The following is a 21,585-nucleotide window of genomic DNA, read 5'->3' on the forward strand; positions in this document are numbered from 1 at the left end:
TCATTTTAAGAAATGTTGATGAAAGTCTAATTTTAAAAAATAAAAGTCAAATGATTACAAAACAGAACCTTTGTAACATGATTGACATCACTTCTTAGAGCTTAAATATAAATCCACATATTATCCATATCTCACATTTGTTCATATGTATCGACCCTCCCCTACTGCAAGGTGATGAAACTAAAACACACGCAAACGTAACCAAGGTAAAATTGTTATCTAATTTTTCAAAGCTACTTTATTACTTGAAGTCGTTCTTCCTGAAAACTTCATAACTAATTACATGACAAATTCACCCATCACCAAATTATTCAACAGAAAAGCAAATCAACCTTTTTTATTTAGAAAATAAATGTGCATGTGTACACACACATACAATTGGAAAACAAGAATGGAATGAATTTGAGGCCAGGAGTGTTAGGCGGGGAAATACATAGCAAATTAGACGAAGTATCCCAAAATATATCCATTCTATGAAAGACACCGTCTGTATAAGATAGGGTGATTTGAATTTTCTTTTTTTCGGTAATATTGAAAAGTCGAGAGTAATTTGATATGGTGCAAAAAAATTGAGGTCTGATGAGCTATATTGTCTAAGGTTGGCGATCCCCAGACAGGATTCCCAGGTTTTGTCTTTCTTTTCTCTCGTTTATTCCTAATATTTTGTTATATTTGTAGCATCAAATCTAGAGAGAGAGTACAACAAAGAGGGTTGAGAAAGCTTTGTTAGCAGTTGGCCAGTCCCTAATGGTTCAACTGTTCTCCTAAGAATGCTAAGAAATCTGCTGCTCAAATCCTTAAACAAGTAATTGGGTTGTAAAAGGTAACATTAAATCACAATAATGCAACACATTTAGTCGCCCAAAATGACTGTCCTAGTTCTTTTCTGTCCACATCTGGAAAACTTAGGGCCTAAATTATAGACAATATCCGGATTTTACATTTTATTTCAAAAGTTATAATTTTACCCTCGACTTTCTTTTCATAAACATTTCAACACTAACTTTGAAGTAGAAATCCATTAAAAAAAAATTACCAACAATTCGGACCCGAAACGATGTGGCGATAACCTAGAATGGTATGATAATCCAAATTTTCCTTCTAGATCACCGCTATACTAGTCTAGATCCTAATTTTCACCTAAAATTTTAGTGGATTTTGGAATGTTTAAGAAACTTTTGAAAATACAAACATATTTTTAAAACAAAAGGCAAAGTTTTAGAGTGCTTTTTATAATTTAACCAAACTTATTGGATGCGACTCCTCCCCCAACCATTAGATGTATGGTCAAAACACGAGGCATATAAAACCATCAACCATACCGTTTCAAGGAGTTCCTCAAACTGGACATCAATTGCAACATTTTCTGTTCCATACTTCAGACCAAGAATCTAGTAAGAGTGTTAAAAAAATAAATGATTATTATTATTATGACACAAGATTGTCTATATAAACACTTTCATACAGAATGTAGAAGCTGCCGAGAGAATAAACTTATCTAGGCTCTGACCGACTGCCATGTGTTATCTTCACCATTAACTACCGAACTCTAAAAACATGCTTTCCCCAAACCTACCCTCAGTATTTTACCCTATTAACTGTCGGAGAGGTTTGAGGCAGCACATGAACAACATCGCTTTGCAAAGACAACTTTATAAGGGCTAATTAAAAAAGAAGGGAAAAAAAGAGCATTAGCATGCACAATTGAAAACAGAATCACCAAAACACTTAGCTTTTGTAGCGATTCTTCTGACACCGGTTTCATGGTTAAAAAACTTTGTGTTGGAAGAGGAAACATGGATTCTGTCCATTACATTGATTTTTGGGGCTTCGAGTATCGCCTTTGGTAGGGATAATGCCCATTGCATTCCCCAGATAGACAGTGGTCTCATATATATGAGGGATCTGTAGTGCCCATCCATGGACCAAGCCTCAGGAGTCTGGAACCAGTACCTGTGGAGCAGTGGAGAGGGAAATAAGATCAAATGAATTGAATTTGGAAGAAGAATAACGGGAAGATATCATATTATGATACAAACACGTTGTCATGTCGCAGCTTGTAAAGTAGATATTGTATTATGCTTAGTTACAAAGTAGATTGTTTCAACGAATTAGTAGAAACAGGGGGGCACGTATAGTAAGGGCAATCTGTAGTGCAATCACTTTGGACAAAAGAGAGGAAAAAGATAACAGTAGCAACAGGTTAGGATGAGTTTTTACTTACCCAAATCCCTCTTCTGACCACCCAGCAAGGAAGATACCCTCTGCCGTTCTAAATGCTTCCTCCTCCATACCAGCAAGGATCATCGTAGCTGCAACACCATAGGTAACACCAGTCCATATTTCACGCGACTGCATGCAGGTCTCATCCACCTTTCCATTCGGATGCATCCCATTTACAGCCCCCATCCTACCTCCTCTAACTTTCATCACATTGAAATCGTAGATTTTTCTTAGGGCACTTTTGATTTTGAAGTCATCAAACAGAGGAGGCAAACCAGAAGATGCTGTATACCATTGCCCTGCTAGTTGATCAGCTTGTATTGATTTACTATTACTACTTGATCCACTGTCATAGTTGAAATAAGAACCATTCCACAGTTTTGCTTCCAAAACCGGTCTGGCTTTTAGAAATTTACTCTTGCAAGTTTCGGCAAAATCTCGGTCGCCCAGCTCATGGGCCATTGCTGCTGCAGCTTGCAAAGCAGCAACCCATAGACAGCCACAGTATGCACTAATACCATGAACAGTCCAAGTATCATAGGTCTGGTCCGGAAATCCATCATTCTCAATAACACCATCACCATCTCTATCAAATTGTTCCAGGTACTCTATTGCAGCACGAACAGAGGGCCAAACATCAACTCCAAATGACATGTCCCGGGTTGCAGCAAAATCTCTATAAACCTGAAGCACAAACTTCGTGTTCAGATCCTTCCACCGGCTTGTATCGTGGATATTGTAAGCATTCATTTCATTCCAAGGATCATGTGTCCCAAGGTCATGTGGAACAGCGCCCCTCACTTTACGGATTCCATATTTTCCATCAGCAAGAAACTTCACTTTTCTTCCGTCCTCTGATAAGACTGCTTTGGCAAAGTCCCGTTGAATATTGAGCTCAATCTTGGGAAATAGCTCAAGAAGGGCATAGGAAGCATAAAAATGCACATCATATGTGCACCACATTACATATTCTACTCCTTCCAAGTAAAGAAACCTACCAACATCTTCGTCAGGATTTCCTGGCTCCAATACTTTGTATGTTTGATAAGAGCGGTCAGTATAGCCCCTTTTCAATGGAACCATCAACTCATCCTCACTTGCATGGGAACTGGAAGTAGAATTTTCATCATCAAATTCAACGCCAGCAAACCCATCAAGAGTAGTGGTGGTCGTAGTCCTGGAGACTTCTTCTCCCCTGCCACTAACTTTAGCTTCTGTAGCTTTTACATCACCATCTTTTATTCTAGCTAGTTCATCTTGATCATTCCGCACTTTTTTACCCACGAAGGAAGAATCTGTAGATACCATAGAAATAACATTTGTTATATAGTAAACATAAGAAAGATAAATAGTTGAATATTCAAAATCCACAAAGTTCATTTTAATGTAGCTTAGTACCAATCCAAACTGTGCCACCAGCAACCAGAAAGTAAAGCTCGTTAAACAATGTGAACTTATACCTGCAGAAAATAGATGTTGCACATAAGACATAGAAAAGTGAATCACATTAAAAAAGTGTCTCATGCCCTTGGAACAATAGGGGAGACACTAGACACACAGTATTAGTGTTAAGAATGCTCTGGTACAGTTCTATAAGAATTCATGGTTTCTTAAAATTAAGATGGTTTCTACTTTAATTTTGTACATTTAAAAAAATTAAGCCATGCTTGATTAAATTTGGATAACATGGCTACTCCACTATGAATGACATAATCGTTGCCATAAAATGTTATTTTCAATGGTCTAGACACGTCAACTAAAAGTCAACAGAAATCAGACACTTTTACCAAACAACAAACTTCATCTGTTCCAAGAATGACCTTACGTTGTTCACAACATGTCTATGATATGATTGGGTTCTTGAGATTCTAAAATCATGAATTAGAAAGCGTGTTCGTGTTTGAATGAGTTCCTCTCCTAAGGAATCAAGCAAGAAGAAACAAACTCCACAAAAGATTCATACGATTAAGAATGTTGGGACAAATATTACCATTCAGGTAGCCTTTCATCCATGAGGACAGGCCTCTGCCATTTCTCAATCTCATCTTCCCATCTTTTATAATCTGTCATTGATTTAAGAAGGGTATTAGATATACAATTTTTAAGTCATCCTGTTTGATTGAACATAATGAATTGGTAGAATATGTAAAGTATATGGTTTAGAAGTATGTCAAGAGAATGAAGATGTACAGGCCATCCTAATCAGAACATTGTTCTAAAGTTTGTCCAATCAAGAACAATATAAGTCAGAGATGCTAACTTGTAAGTGCATCATGTGCCAAAGTCTGAGCAGCCTTTTCAGAAGTACCATAGAACTTCGTGTACCTCCTGAAACACACACAGCAAGATTAGACTTTATGTCTTCCAACATTGACCGAACATAATTATACATAACACATTTTTTCGTGATAGTGTATATTTTCTTCATTTATCATAATAAGTTCTTGTCCACAGAGCCTATACATGAGCATTATGCACGAGGTATGAGCATACACAAGGTATGAAGATGATCAAAAGAGTTCAATGGAATCAGCAGAAATATGCCAGACATTTTTGGTGACTATTCTTAACCAAACCAAAGATTCTATTAAATAATAAACCAAACAGTTATATTTGAAAAGAAAACATAAAGTAAATAATTTAATATCTTTAGAACAGACATCTTCCTAATTATTACCGAATATGAACTTCCCTTTTTGTATAGTTCATTCGCCTTAATGAATTCTTGGTTTATGATTCATTATAAAAATAAAATAAAAATAAAATACCTATGATATGAGAATCCCTTCAAAAATTTCACTTTTGGAGATGACCATGAAAGAGAAAATGCGACAGTGCATTTTCCATGAGGTTCTACCCATGCAGAGGCTGCAACTGCAGCACAAAGTGTCTCTCCAGGTGAGGAAGGCATGCTTGGTCCCGAATTGAAGTTATCACGATCAAATTGCCCATCCTTTCAACAATAGAAGGTTCTTTTAATTGTATTATATTTATATTGAAGAGCACGAGAACACGATAAAAAGTCAGAAACAACAACTGAGCATGCTTTTGCTCATTACCACACATGACTATAGACAGAATAAGTTCCTTACCTGCACCATTTTATTCCACATGCCCTTCGCTGTGATGCAACTTCCTTCAGATGGTCCAAAAGATGGTAAAACTGTCACACTAACATTTTGCGTCTCACATGCAGCTATGGCAAAGGTAACTGGAGGATTCCCCTTAGCAGTCCTGAAACAATTGAACAAATCTTTTAAGTTCTTTTTAGGCCTAATATACCCACAAGCAGACAGACAAGGAACAAAAGTCCGCAACTAAGTTGAACAATATAAGAAACAGAATTGGACAACTAGATCCAACAATTTGTCGGGACACTTTATCTTGGTCACTCCTGCAGTATAGATACTTGTGCAAGGCGAGGTTGTCTTAAGTCATCAACAATAGCTTTCCACAATCTTCATGAATAAAAGTCACTGCTGTAGATGCCTACTTCACTTACATCAATCAACTTAAAATCTATTTCAAGAAGTCCGTTGATCAAGAAACTTAAGTTAGCACACCACACCACAATCTTCATTTGCATTTTCAACTACACCCAACCCCCCCCCCCCCCCCCCAAAATTCAAATGCATGGGATTGATGAACCAAGAAATTTGCAAACCAACCGCAAAATAGAGTAAAAGGATTGGTGACTTGCTTGTGATGTAGAAGCACTCCAGAAACTCCATCTTCGTCTCTATTGAAGAAAATGAATTCAGATATCAGACATTGGGGAGGGTGAAAGAAAGAAAGAAAAAGATTACAAATTATTGGACTTTGTACTCACATAAATGGCTCATTCACATGATCGCCAGATAAATGTGAGATGCCTCCTATTGAATTCTGCAGATACAAGATATTTGCTCATCATCTAAGGAAGCATAGGAAGTAACATTACTTTAGTGATAAAGAAAAATCCTTACCGCCCAAGTAAAAAGAAGGCTCACTTTCGCCCTTTCTCGTCCCGTATTTACCAACTAAAAGAATAAATACATAAGTGAATATCAAGTAGAAGGGACAAATCCCAAGTAAATTTAATTGTCAAAAAGTTAAAAGTAATAAATAAATTGACCACCATACTTGAGAAGTAAAGCTTATTGACTAAATGCTTCAGTGCTTAAACAAGGTAACATAGAAAACACAACAAATGTAAAATAAAGCATCGTTTCTTACTACTAAAATCAAAGAACTAAAGAGATAAAAAAAAAAAAATTGTTAAAAAACTATTTCATGCAACATAAAACCACCAACAAAAAAATTCCAAAAGTAAGAGTATTAAGCAAGACTGTAGGAATCAAATCAAATAGTATCAGTTGCCTTTTGGACGTGCCTTGTATGAATGCGGCATTTAATTAATGGAATCGTGTTATGAACAATATCAATTCCAAAGGCCAGTTTGTAGAATAACACTCAAATGCAACATTTAACGTTGAGTTTGCCTTCTCATACAAGAGGTTTTTAGTACTTTTGGTTGCTCAACGAACTAAAAATAATTTCATTTATAACTAGAAGCATAACTTTTTGAAAGAACTGCAAAAGATTAGTACTAAGAGAACATACTGTATATACAAAAACAGCTGTGGGAAGACTGCTATCTCGATAATTATGTGGGATAAATGGTGATATTTGCCTACATGAAACTTTAAGTTCTGGATCTGGCTCACCTGAAAAAAAAAAAAGTGATATTAATCAGTGATAGAGACAGCAGAGACTCAAAGCTAAGCCAAAAAACAGAACAGAATGATACCGTCATATACTGTCCATGCCCTAGGGAACAAAGCATGATATGTGGAATGCTGGCCATCAAGATTCCATCCCCATGATGATATCCCCGAGTCTCCAGCTTTCCTACGATAGTGAATAATGTTCAAATTCTACCGCAACTTTGATTAGAAGGCAAAAATTGGCTAAAACTAGAAGCAACTGGTTCCATAATTTGCCAACACAGATCCCGTGTATGGATCTTAATGTTAGTACTAATTGAAAGAGAACACAAGGCTTGCTTAGATTATTTTAGAGCTAAAGAGTTCAAAGATTTTGCCTAGCCCTATAACACCAACAGCCTATGGCCTCAAAGTGTTCATTAATTTCAATACAAAACATTGAAACTAGCCTCCAGGTAACTAGATGAATCACAGTCAGCTCTTCTTTGAGGATCTTGGAAGAATAACTAGTATTTGAATGTGTTAAATGATGTGGATTAAGAGATTGGCATGCATGGTTAGATTGAGCTGTTAAAAAGATGCTGCTGGGAGTCAAGCATTTAACATAAACAAATTTTCAAAAAATGAGATTTCATAAGCCGATTGCCTCACCCTAAGCCTTCGTGTTGACCAGGAGCCAAGACAGACGCATATTTTTTACTTCCTCCATCTCTAGAGATAAAAATCTGCAGACACATCAGAGCATATTAACCACATTGAAAATAAATACATGTTTTGACCATAGATAGTTGATAGAGTAAAGGAAACAATATTTATACAGGAATATTCCCATTCTTATATTTATTTTTATATGTTTTCTTAAATACACTTCATACATCTTTAACAAATATCCTAGAAGATAGTTCAAAGGCAGGGCTTTACAGAAAATTGATTGGCCATGACAGGAGAAGCTTCACATGTACCAGGAATAATTTGCCATTGTCTGAACTCGCCCCTAAACCCTCTGGATATACTGCCACTTCTGTATAACATTTAAAGAAATCCCCAAGAGATTAAGAATGTATTATGGAACATTGAACTTACTATCATGTATCATGCCTATAGATCCAAAACATACCCCATTCCTCCAAGTGGAACCCCTTGAGATGCTGAAGGTTTGCAACTTTCTCTGGTGAATGGATCAATAGGTGCTTTCTGCACAAATCAAAATTTGTTCTCGGTTTCAGAGTCTTAAACTAATCCTCAAGGGAAATGGGTATTAAAAATATAAAAGTCACGATTACAATAAAAATTTAACGTCAATCATCCAGAGATGTCGAAAAGAAACTGTTTTTTAAGTTATAGGAGATTACCCTTCCTTGGGATGCCTCTTCCCTTACGTAGGACCACAAGCGAATACCAAGTCGAACCTATAGCAGTAAAATTCCACATCACTCAAACCATTCAAGAAGATATTGATGAGACATGATATCTCCCGCACAACAAAAAATGTCGAGACCACATCACTTACCATTTTAATCGCCTCAACAAATGTGACACTAAATTCTTTAAGAAGATTCGCATGGCCATTCAATTTCCTTCTCCAGGCTTGTTCCGGTGGTGAAGCACTATCAAAATCGAACTACAAGAAAAGAAGATCAGATATGAAAAACATTGAAACCACATACGAGTTTTAACAGATATTCATGACGGTTTCAAGGAAACGTTGCCGAGACTGAAGATTTCACAATATAAAAAAAAAAACCAATAAGCTTACCAGCTGCAAAGTCGACTTGCTGATATACTCTTCCGGTGGCCATGAGTTCTTTCTACAGTGAAACAAATTTCCACTAACCATGTTGAGAAATACAAATCAATTGCAGATGAGAAGCGGAGATACAGCCCAAAACAAACACAGAGCTCCAAATATAAAATGCCGTAGCTAGCGTAAACGAAATTCCTCCCGAAATCAAAACCTTCTTCCAAGGCAATTGAAGCCACGGAGCTACCTTCAGCTCCAATCAAGAGCGAGAAAAACGACAAGTACCAGCTCCAAATCGGAATGTACAACAAACGCCAAATCAAAAACCAAGCCAAAGCAAACCACTACGTTAATTCAAAATTAAAAAACAATTCTCATTCCCTACCCTACCAAGCTCCACACCTCCAAATCCAAATCCAAAAAATATCCAAGGACTACTGTCCGATCCAGTACGAACACAAACAACAAACAACACGCCGTTCAAGAATTGATTTCCAGTCCACTTTATTAACAAAATAGAACCGAAACGCTCGGGATTCGCGTCAAATTAAGCTTCGGAAAGAAAAAAATCCAAAAAAATTAAAAAAGAGTTAAAAAAGAATACACAAGGCTTGAATTGATTGGATAGAGAGCGAGATACTAGGGAGCAGCGTGGCACATCGCCGGCGAGCCACCTGTCAACTGGATTTCATCTCCGGCTGCTTGATCGCCTAGTGGTGTACAAATCCGGTTGAGAATTGGAATATGAACAGAGCAGCTCTTTTGATATTCTACTCTTCTGAAATACTTTATCGCGTTTGCTTCTTCTGGCTTTATTTTTTGGGGGAAGAAGATGATGATGGAAGTGAATTCGTGATAGAAAAAATAAATGAAAAAGGAAAAATTGTAAGTCGGCATCGGCTATTATTATTTTTATTTGTTTTTATTATCGCATTTGTTCGCTTTTTTATTTTTCATTTTTTTATTGAGTTTTATCGTATTTGTTCGTTGTTTACTTGTTTAACGATCTAATTTATCATTATTATCTTCCAAAACTATGTACGGTTCTTTTTTTGGATAAGTTAGAGGCTAAGGCTAAATTTTTAAAAACCCTTTTTGGAAATGTTTCTTAACAAAGTCAAATTTAATCATTCTTATATGTCGTATAGTTTTTTTTTTCGAATAATAAATTTTTTTAATCATTAACACGTACTATATGACAATTGAGTTATACTCTTTTTGATATCTCTCATATAGTTAAATGTAAAATATTTTTACTAATTCAAACATAATTTAGTAGATAAAAACATTGATTATCATCTTAAATGATTGTGTTTGCTCTCTACTTCGTAATTATTAAAACCAAAAAAAAAAATTGAAAATTTATACATTATTTTAAATTGATACATTGATTTGATGTATGCATGTATTAATTTAGATAATATATTTTGAGTGTAATCGATATTTAAATAAGTCGTCAATATGTGTACTCAGAAGATTAAAAAAATGTCATTAATGTGTGAAAATCCATTCCTAAGTTGACATTATTTAAGCTAACCAATAGATGTTTTTGAAAAATATCTTAGAAAGTGAAGCTTTGAGTCAATTATGTCGATTTTGAAAAGTTCAAGCTTTGTATTATAATTTTTCAAACAACAAATAGAAGTAATTTATCAATTTTGAAAAGCAAATCTTTATTACATTATATTAAGTCTATTTGCATTAGATTATGTAGTGGGATTTTGAAATAAATAGAGTGCTATATATTGTTAAATAATCTATCAATCCAAATACGGTACATTATCTTTTATTGTACTAAAAAAATAGTCTCTCACTTATTTATAGAAACTACAATAAAGAGAAATCAATATTAACGAAGAAATGACATTATGCATATGTTCAATCATATGATTAGCATGAAAAATTATTCAACTATTATTAAATATTGATAGAATAAACATATAAGTAATAGAAAAAATAAGAATTAATAAGCACTCTAATTACACTTAATTTGAGTTTAAAAGTATGCAAGAAAACGTGTTTCAAGAAAGAGGGTTTTGAATACAATACATTTGTAGAAACTCTGCAATTTCAGCTCCTCTCCACGAATTAGATCTCCAAATCTCCAGTAGACCACCACAATGATCTTCTCTACTATCTTCTAACTTGGATTGAGAGGTGGAATCTCAGATTGAGCTCAATTAGTTAGGGAAGAAAGAGGGATTTGAAGAGAATACAAAATTTCTGAAATTCAAAAATTGCATGAATCTTTTCCAATATGAAAATTGGAGTTTTAAAAGTATTTAAACATGCAACCAATCACTTAATCAACTGATTGACACTTCAATCAGCATTAAGTGAGTGGACTAGGTGTTTAATTAAGAAGAAACCACTAAGAAATGAAAAATGTTGGAAATTTCCACTAAATGAATTTTCCAATTTCATCCTTTTGCTATTTTTTTGTCATTTTCAATTTTGTTTTTATTTAGTTTTCACCAAAACTAAATTTAATTAAAAATTCAAAACTGATTTTGAATTTTACAAAATTGAAAAAGTTTTATTTAATTAATTAAACACCTAATTTATACATGGATCCTATTAATGGAATACAATATTTAAATCAATACTTAAATATTCTAATCCCTCCAATTTACATTTAATTCCAATAAACTAAACATTAATTATATCCCATATAATTATGAAACCTTAAATTGAATTTGAACACTTCTAATTCAAAATCCTAATTTCAATTTCGAATGTTTCAAAACTACTTAATTCACTAATCCAAGATATGACCTACAGATCATAAGTTCCAACGATTTGAGATTAATTGGCTAAACTCTTTAAACCAAATTAATTAATATTAGTTAGAAAGCTCAAGATAACGAATTACTTACAACATTAATAAACATGTTAAGAGTTTTAAAAGTTTAAAATATAAAATGAATCAATTGCATACCTCATGAATTAAATTTGAAATATATATAATCTAAACCTCATTATCGATTACATTTACTATAGTTTTTTTTTTTACTAAATTTTAAATTACGTCGTTTTGTTAATAATAAAAAAATTATATAATATTCTCTCTCACACTTCTAGTTCTAAATGTTTTTTTTTTTTTTTTTTTCATTTTCCATTTCCCCCTTCTTTTTCTTAACTCTATCTCTTCCACATAAATAAATGTCAATACTTTATTATGGTCCCATATACAATTGGATATACAACATTTCCCTTTAAAAATATTAAAGTTTTTTCTCTCTCTCTCACACACTTTTTTTTTGTTAAAAGGTTTTCTTCTTGTTTTTAAGCTTGTGTGCCAATAATATTCTACTGACTTGTATTTGAGGATAAATTAAAGGGAAAATTGGACAAAAATGACTTATTTAGAGTTTTGATTTTGTATTTTTAACCTATTTTTGAAAAATAAGTTTTTTTTTACTCCTTAATGAAAATGAGGTAAGTATGGAAAATATTGGTTGTACAATTATTCTTATGTCCCTTATTAAATTCTCACTTTCAATTTTAACAACCAACCTACCAAATTAATTCACAAAAAATTCTCCACCTAAAAAATTTATTCACAAAAAATCATTTTATCCAAAACTAATTGACAATTTTTTTTCAAATATTCACCGAAGCTTCCCATTTTGAGGTTCAGTTGCTAAGCAATCGTTTAGTTCCAAACGTTACATGATGTGAAGAAAAGTTAGACGATCGTATAGTAATGGACGCTGGTCGTTGTGATGTTGAACGCTAAACGTTCGTGTACTTGCGGGAGCTAAGCGATGCGTTTAAATGCTACACGATCGTTTAACTTTGGCGTAGGAACTAAACGATACATTGTATTTGCTAAACGATGGCACTACACGATTGTTTAGCTACAACGCGCGCTAAGCATTTTGTGTCCAATGGTAGACTGACTGGGCCGTATGTGTATTTCGACCGGGTATGGGTGGGAAAGAGAGGAAAGGAAGAGATACACATACGGCCCGGCTGGTCTACCACAGGGCACAATCTTCCCCTCTTCCCCAAATATATCCCAAAGCAACCTCAAACTTGCTCCCCCGGTCACATACCTGGTCACAATGGTATGAAGCCCGGCCGGATAAGACCGATTTCCAAAAACGCATTTTAGGCTCAAACTTATTAAGAAAATGTCGAACATGATGTTTTTAGGAAAAAAATAACATTCAACATAGATCTAACATAGATTTCAAATATTCACACAAGAACATCTAACATAAACTAATACATTGAGTGAAAAAAATGAAAGTCCATACCTTATTTGAAAAATCCCAAATGATCTTTAATGAAAAGGAGAATAACAACGAAATGTAGAATGGGAAGAGCGAAATGGAGTGAGATTGAGAACTTTTGAAATGGATAAGAGGGAGAATGGAAAAGAAAAGTGAGGGTTTTGAGGGTTTGAGTGAATTTTGAAATGTGAAGGGTATTAGGGTAATTTTTATTCATTTTCAAAATTGTGGGTCAAAAAAATAAACTTTTTAAAAAGGGTCCAAAAGTCAAAATCAAAACTTGAAAAAGGTTATTTTTTTGTCAATTACCCAAATTAAAGTTGTCTTCAAATCTTTAAAGAATATATATACTTGTGTGTTTTTAAGTGGTTGAAAATTATAATAGAAATTCCCACACAAAAAAAAAAAGAAAAAAAAAGAAAAGAGAAAGATTTAATAGAAATGAGACATATTTTGGGAGAAAGTTAAAAAAATATAATTGATTTTTGAAATAATGACAAAAATGGGGTATATGGAAAAGAATTTTAAAAAATAGGTGGAAATGAAAAGTATTGACAAAAACATGGTAGATTTGGTGGGGAAGGGAAATTGTGTACCCGATACACGATTAAAACACCACGTAAGCACGGATGGTAGATTGGTCAATCATGTACTCATGGACTGGGTCCACGATTCATATAATCGTGGATCGGGCCCAAATCATACATAAATCTATCTATAAAGTATACATAAATCACATAAACAAATCTATACATAAATTAGCCCAAGTATACAAATTTATAAACAATTATATAAAATCATATAAATAAATCTATAAATCAACCCAAATAAACAAATCTATAAAAGCCCAAATATACAAATTCATATATTAGAAAAAAATAAAGAAAAAGTTTTACCTAAGGAGGATGGCGAAAAATGATAGATCAACTCACGACAGTAGAGGGTAGATCGGCTCACGGCGACAGCAGCAGAGGGAGACGGCAGACAATGGCGAGATGGCGACCAACGGTAGTGAGAGGAAGAAAAGGAAGAAAACGTTTTGGATGGGAGGAAAAAGAGGAAGGACACGGGTTTAAGGACCACTAAGTCGTGTACCCGGTATATGACTTTGGGTAATCGTGGACCCCGTCCCCTATTACCTGATCAACACTACATGACTATCCATGTGGCAGTCTGCGCGTGCAGGTCACAGGTAATTGTGTACCCGGAACACGATTCAGTGGTAGTTGTGTACCGAATACACGATTACAATACCTATTTTTGACAATATTTTCCACTCAATCCTAATTTTGTTAATGATTATTAAAATAACATTATTAAAAAAATTCATATTTCGTATGCGAATGTATAAGAAAATGGGTATACATTTTTTTTTATATATAAATGTAAAATTGTTTGGTAAAATTGCAATTTAAAAACAATACAGTTTTTTTTTGTTATTGATTGTTTTACCTACTAAGGTCTTTATGGGTTGGATTGGATTAAAAAAAAAATTGGACTCAACTTAATTATTCGAGTTATGAGTTTCTTCGACCCAAACAACCTTTATTAAATAATAAACCCAATTCGTCCAACCATAAAATATTTTGATTGGGGTTTGGATTACTTGAGTCTTTTATTTAAATTTTTGTTGTAAAAATAAGTAAAATGTTATGAGTTGTTTCCACGTAAAGGAAAATTAACTAACTTGTTTATAAATATAGCAAAATGTTACTATCTATTGATGAACTGTAATCGACCGTGATAAACATCTATCTATCTAATAGGTATCTATCGCCCATTGATAAATGTTTATCACGGTCTATCGTGGTCTATTATTGGTAGATAACGATATTTTGCTACATTTGAAAATCTTTTTAGCATTTTTACCATTTAAAACAATGACCCAAACATTAATATGAAAAAAATTATTTAATTACTTTCGTATATTTAAGATTAATAATTCAATTTGAATTTATATCATGAAAAATTTATTTTCAAAGTGCTAAAAAATTTATTTTAAAGAGTTGTTGGTGAACAAATTATAAAAAAATGATATTAAATCATTATATGTAGTATTGTAAGTAAAAAAAAAAAATACTTTTTAAAAGTACTAATAAATTTGGATTGATTTGGGTTGGCTTGGGTTATTTTAGGTGAACCAATGAATTAACCTAACCTATAAAGTTTTCATTTATTTGAATCAAAACCAATTCAAATAAGTTGACAACCCAAACCAAATCATATGAGTTTGGTTGAGTTGAATTGATTGTTTTTTTCGGGTCATCGGATTTTTTTAACATCCCTAATAATTAGAAGCATTCAACCAAAATCATATGGAGTAGTTCTAAACCTTGGAGCATTAAATTCTATAAAAATAAGGGTTGTTTTCAAATATAGAAAAATGAATCAAAATATTTATAAATATAACAAAATTTTACTGTAAATAGACCATTATGACATACATAGACACATATAGTAGTTTATTACAATTTATCACAGATAGAATGTGATATTTTGTTATTATTTTTAAATATTTCAATAGTTATCATCTAATTTTTTATATATATAGACGCTTCCTTCTTTTTTTCTATTTTGTAATCTACTTTATAAAAATGTTTTCATCAACCATGGCAATTTTCAAAGCTAAGAAAAGTCCTTTTTTTTTTTTAAAAAAAAAAATTGATTGAATGTTCAAATACGGCTATAAAAAAATGAAAAACATAAAAAGGAAAATTGTAAAAAAGCCACCCCAATTATAAAAAAGTAAACAACTAATAGTGGAGGGAAAAAAAAAGTTGTTTTCAATTATAGAAGCTCATTCCAATTAAATTTATTTTTAGGGGAAATAAAAAATAATAATGACGTCAATGACAGATGCATCCACATTAAACCAAGCCTTTTTAAAAACCAAACTCTATTAATGAAATTCAGTGTCCCTTTCTTTTTTCCTTTTTTCTTTTTTATATATTTTTTTAAAGAAAATATAATGTCCCTTCACTTCTAATGGGAGTCAATAGTTGAACTTTTTTTTTTAAGCCAATAATATATATATATATTGCCAAAAAATATTTGTGGGTTGGCCACCATTAGGAATTATTTTCCGTTATTTCTTTTATGCAAAAACTTTTAGTAAGTAAATTTCGGTGTGGCCTCTAATAACTTTTTTAATTTGTCAATTAAATCATTCAACTTCAAAAATGTCAAATTGATTCTAAAACTTTTACTTATTAATATAAGATAATGACATATTTAATATTTTTAGAGAAATGAATTAATCTATTATATCTATAATTAAATTTTGTATTTGGAAAATTATTAAACTTTTAATTTAATGGCGAAAATGAACATAACTCAATTGATATAGTACGTGTATCATGAACCTTGAGGTTAGAGGTCCAATTCCCCCACCCCATGTATTTAATTCAATACTTTTGCCAAAAAAAAAAAAAAGAAGAAGAAGAAGAAAAAAAAAAACTTTTATTTTTGTGGTCAATATGCCAATGATTCATTGGACTCAAAATTAAAAGTTTAAAAACTGACTAGGCACAAATTAGAAATGTATTTAAAGTTCATAATTATTTTAGGTACAAACCTAAATGTTCATAGACTAAATTTGTAACTTAATAGTTGAATTAATATAAAGTGTGATTTTTTAAATTTGTATTATAATTTGAATTTAGAACCTAATACTTAAAAGTCTTTATATTTAAAGGACTATAGGGTGCAAGATCCCCCCCAATTTTGTTCTTGGTGGGAACCCCTATTCAGACATCCGTTGCTGTGCTTGGCGATTTCATTGGAAAGAAGAAAAATTCAAGATGGAATCAGACTCCTTACTGACGGATTGGAGGAAATTAAAGGTAACTGATGAAGAAAATGCCCCTAGTGAAGATCTGGACAATGACACTGCACAGAAAATAAAAAGTCAATTAGAGTTTTGCCTCATTGGGAAGATTGTATCAAGGAACATGATTAATGCAAACATGATAAAGAACGAAATTGGGTTTTATGGTAGAAAATCTGGGAAGAAACCGCTTTTTATTGAGATTCTAGTCCAAAATGGACAGCCGGTCCCTGGATTTTTTACAATCAATTAATACTACTGGAAACCCCAAAGACCGATTTAAGCATATCTGACTACGAATTCCGATTTGCTGCTTTCTGGGTAAGAATCTTAGAACCTGCTCTTCGATTTCAAAACAGTATCATGGCAGAGAAGATGGGAAACTTGATAGGTGAATTTCTTATAGTAGATTCAGATCAAGAAAATTTCTGCTAGGGTGAAAACATGAGAATCCGAATCCTATTGGATATATCTAATGTAAATCCCGAACCCTACTGTTCCTACTTAAATATGTTCAAATTATGCTAGCTAATGTGTTGAATTGGTTGACATATAAGCTAATGTTAATTTGTAGGGAGAAGTTGAAGAATGAGAAGGATGACAAAGTGAGATTATGAGTATTTCAAGATTCGGTTCTTGGGTAGTTATGTGTTAGCCTAGTAAGTGGGAAATATGGCTAAGTGTTAGAGATAGGTGTGGATGCCGTGGGTATTGGCCTTGTTGTGGGCGTTGATAGGAAGACACAAAGGGCGTTGATCTTGGCTTTGGGGGTTAGGCAAGCTCGTTTGGTGGCTAAGTGTGACCGAGGGCTTGCTATGAGTTAACAAGGGGCAGGCGGTGGTCCATGCCTTCAGAGGCTGATGGAGTGCGCGACAAGGCTAGGCGTGTAGGTATTAGGCTGTCAAGCGCTTAGCGTGGACAAGGCAGTTTAGGTGTTGAGGTTGGGCGTGTGCGCTGACCAATGTGTAGCAAGGAGCTATGCATTGGCCATGGGCCTATGCGAGGGAATGAGTTATGCTAGAGTATGCGTTGCGCATTGTGTGGCAAGCAGGTGCGACATGAAGGCCCTATACACTAGAAGTTTGGGCGCCTGCTTGGGTTGCGTTGGTGCAAGGCACAGGAGGTAAGCGTTGTCGATGGAAGAGCGTTGAGGATGAAGTAAGCGCCAAGGAAAGCGTCTGTGCGTTGGTTGGTGGTGATGCATGATAGTATGAGTTCATGTTGGCCAAGGTGTGCACCTAGTGGGTGATGCGGTGAGTTGAGCCATGCGTTGGCTAAGGCTAGGCAGTGCAAAGTCCAAAGGGCATGCAGCCAAGAGGTAGCAAACGTTGGTGAGGAATAGGCCTTGCATTGATGGCCAAGTAGCTTAACCATCGATTAAGTGGCCAACTATCCCCATAATCAATTCATCTAATCTCATTTAGTGGGAGGAGGTGGCAGCTTGAAGTAGAGGGAAGCATGCAGTCTGTGGTATAAAAGGGGAAGGTTAGCTTCAAAAGAGTGGTTTAAACGATCTAATTGTTTTATTAGAGTAATTCCAAAGCCATTTGAAAGCTTTATGAGTCTAGTCGATGATCTAGACCTGCCAGAATGAAACTCCATAAGAATCAAGTTAAAATTCAAAGAAATTGCAAGAAGGTCGAGCTCTCGGGTGACTTTGGGTCAATATTGAAGATTTGAGGATTTTGGCCAAACCACGAGGAATATTGAGCTCAAAATTTAAGGTAAGCAAGTAGAAGGAAATCTTTTAAGGAAAGACTTGGAAAATGAGTTGTTTGAATTACAAGTTGATTTTGAGAATTTTGAACAAGCAGGCAGTTGCTTGGGTTGATCAAGCAGGCAGATCAAGATGGGGGGCTGACACGCACGCGAGCAACCAAGCTAAGTGATGTGCTGTGCGGGGAGCGCATGTTGCATTGAGTAGGCTTACATTGGAAGCTTGGACGAGTTGAAGACAGCGCGCGCGCAAGAGGTGAGTGATGCAAAGACTTGCACGAGGGAAGGCACCAGGCTATATGCAAGAAGACGATGGCATACGTCAGACTGAGCGAGCGACTGTTCTGGGCATTGGATGCAAGGGCTGTGCTGTTGGGAATGTCCTATAACTCGCAGTTCATGTTAAACTTTATATTTATCAATAATAATGATTTGTTAATTTTGCATCTTATTATGGAAATCCAATAAATGTATCCTTGGCTATAGTTTGAATACTGTAACTTTATGTAGTGACATAAACAAGATCAAGTTGACAGTATATAGCCTAAATGGTCTACTAAGTATATGGATGAAATTGGGTATCTCATCCTGGTAACACTATTGGATGCAGCCTACTCTGTAGTTGTTACAAGAAGTTGTAAGATGCTACAAACAATGTGATCCACAAATCGTTCATGTTGAAACATGTGAGTGGGGGCATCCTATACAATGAGTTTGCATATAGAGTGGACCACGAAAATAGTCACTTTTCTTTATAACAACTGTTTACGGTTAAAACTAACTATTTCATTTATCATATAACCGAGGTTAACTTGATCTTAATACTGAGCTAGCTATGAACTCCTGTTTGTTTGGGATTATTCTTTGATCTGCAAACGGTGAGAGTAGTCCAATAGCACAACTCAATAAGCTTACTGGTTTGGGGATAAGACCGGATGAATAGCTGGGGACATAGCCTTACAAGATGGAATTCACTTCTAGGGTTAGTATATAGGTTGTTCTCTTAAGTACTGATTCCAGGTCTTGAACAATCGGGGCCCCACCTTCTCATGATAGAGAAAGGATTTGATTCATAGAGATTATGAATCAAAATTGTTCATTAGAGGGATAGTAGGAACTTAAGGAACAAGATGTATTCACAGGGGTAAAATTGTAATTTTGACCTAGTTGTGATTACGAACAACCTATGAAGGATCAACTTACTGATTATGGTTATTAAGTGGACATAATATATCTACAGTGAGAGGAGTTCAACTATGGGCTATAGTGGAGTGTCCCATTAGTTAACGAATGGGGTTAAATCGAACTAATGAGTTTAGCCGATTAATCTCGAATCGTTGGAACCCATGATCTGTAGGTCTGCGAGGTCTCCCTACTAACTCATAAATGGTTAAGCTTTAGAGTAGCTTGAGAAATTAATTTGAAACGTTCAAATTAAACGAAACATGAGAATATATATTTAAATATGATTTAAATATATGAAGATGATTATTATGTAAAAATTAATTTAATATTTGATATTAAATTAATTTATGAAATTAATTTTAGAAAATCACTTTTCAGTTTTATCAAATCAAAAATGGTTTTTTGAAATCAATTTTGATTTTAAAAGAAAATTGGGAAAATGGTTTTGCATGCTTTCAAAATGGAAAATGTTGATTTTCCAATATCATCTTCTTTATGCTCACACAAAGTCCATTGCCTTCTCTTCATTAATACTACAAGCATGAGCTGCAAGCCCTGCAATTCTCTTCTTTGCATGTTCATCTGTAATAAGTAAAGAAATTTAGAGTTATTTGAAGGCATGCTAATACAAAAATTTTGAGAGAAAATTTCAGAGAGAAGAAAGTGTTCTTCAAAGTGAGTTGCTATGAGTTCTTCACTGTTCTTCATTGATTCAAGCTGTTCTTGAGTCTCACAACTCTGTCTAAAGCTCCAAGGGGATAGTGGGGAAGATCTTGAGGTGGTTACGGTGATCTTTGGTGAAGACTGCTGCTGTACAATCAAGTTCTTGGAGAGTTCTTCAAAGGTATGATCTTAAAACCCTTTTTTTAGAAAAGTATGCTTTAGTTTATGCCAAAATTAGTGAATTTGAATGCTTATGGATCATTGATACTTCTACTGCATGTTATTTAACTCTAACATGCGCGGTGTGCAAGTAAACGCATAAAGTAGGGGGTGAACAGGGTTGCATTGAGTGTGTGAAGGCGTGCAACTGGGCAAGCGCATGGCAGGCGCTGGCACTCGATTGGTGTTAGTTGGCCGCATGACCTAGTCTTAAACAACCAAGATTTTTTCCCCAAGTGTTGGACGCATAAAAGGTATACGTTGAGATGAGAATACCCTATTTAAACATAATGTTGAGCTTAAATATGCAAGTTAATCTCCAAAGGGAGATCACTAATAGATGCTAAAGTATATTATTGCATCCACAGGATTGACACCAATAGGGGAAGCTTATCAACCTTAAAGGAGTTGCCAAAGCCGTGAGTGACAAGTCAATATTTTCTTAAATGTTTAGTAGCACATGCTTATGAAATGTTAGACTTATACTTGTCTATATTTATGATCAAAATATTTTCCAAGCAAACTATGTTTCATGAAAGCTATCAACGCATGCTATGTTAAAAGGAATGTATGAGCATGACTTAAGTATTCATTACTTATTTACCCAAAGAGCATGCGTTAGGGATGAAACTTGTTAACAAAGATACTTAAGCATATATCTTGTGATGCCATGCTTTCAAAGTGTGATTTATTTTAAAGTATAAATTTTATGATGAATATTAGAACCCGATACTAAAGGACAATGAGAAGGTATCTGGGCAATAGTACCTAAGGTATAATGGTACTTAGTTATTGAAAGATCTCTTACTGAAGAGTTCCATGAGCGCGTTCGGATCGCTTCGATCTCACAGTGACCGAAATACAACAATATATATTCAACATACAGTTATGCAAACAAACACTAATTATCGGCATGCTATGAAAAACAAAATAACAAGGGAAAAAGTGTCATACCAGTTAAAGACGTTCTTCAAACTTCAGCACTCAAAGTAGTGGAAAACCTCCATGCGATCTACCAACGCCCAACAGAAGTGTCGACTACAACAGCACGAACAACCGCGAACACGA

The 21,585-nt window shown here is 34.3% G+C and overlaps 1 protein-coding gene across 1 annotated transcript; it reads right to left on the reverse strand.

Moving 5' to 3' along the window:
- Positions 1 to 1,403: 1,403 nt before the first annotated feature.
- On the reverse strand, positions 1,404 to 9,602 carry LOC120092947 (Beta-glucosidase, GBA2 type family protein). Its single transcript, XM_039051207.2, has 18 exons — positions 8,686 to 9,602; positions 8,440 to 8,550; positions 8,282 to 8,338; positions 8,047 to 8,123; positions 7,851 to 7,950; positions 7,581 to 7,654; positions 7,013 to 7,113; positions 6,826 to 6,929; positions 6,189 to 6,242; positions 6,053 to 6,108; positions 5,924 to 5,962; positions 5,316 to 5,457; positions 4,992 to 5,176; positions 4,484 to 4,551; positions 4,214 to 4,286; positions 3,622 to 3,683; positions 2,225 to 3,518; positions 1,404 to 1,953 (listed from the first exon to the last, which is right to left on the reverse strand). The coding sequence occupies exons 1-18, from the start codon at positions 8,764 to 8,766 to the stop codon at positions 1,692 to 1,694; spliced, it is 2,940 nt and encodes a 979-aa protein (XP_038907135.2). The 5' UTR covers positions 8,767 to 9,602; the 3' UTR covers positions 1,404 to 1,691.
- Between the last annotated feature and the right edge of the window lie 11,983 nt (positions 9,603 to 21,585).

This window comes from Benincasa hispida, chromosome 12 (assembly GCF_027475165.1).
Source record: "Benincasa hispida cultivar pf3 chromosome 12, pf3_genome.v1.1, whole genome shotgun sequence".
NCBI classification, from domain to species: Eukaryota; Viridiplantae; Streptophyta; class Magnoliopsida; order Cucurbitales; family Cucurbitaceae; genus Benincasa; species Benincasa hispida.

Bases quoted from the DNA above. Each gene is read 5' to 3' on its own strand.
- LOC120092947 (XM_039051207.2), bottom strand. From the start codon at position 8,766: ATGGTTAGTGGAAATTTGTTTCACTGTAGAAAGAACTCATGGCCACCG. The intron at 7,114-7,580 runs GTGAGGCAATCG...TCACTATCGTAG, and splicing joins GGTCAACACGAAGGCTTAGG to GAAAGCTGGAGACTCGGGGA. The intron at 5,458-5,923 runs GCAAGTCACCAA...CAATTGTTTCAG, and splicing joins GGAGTGCTTCTACATCACAA to GACTGCTAAGGGGAATCCTC.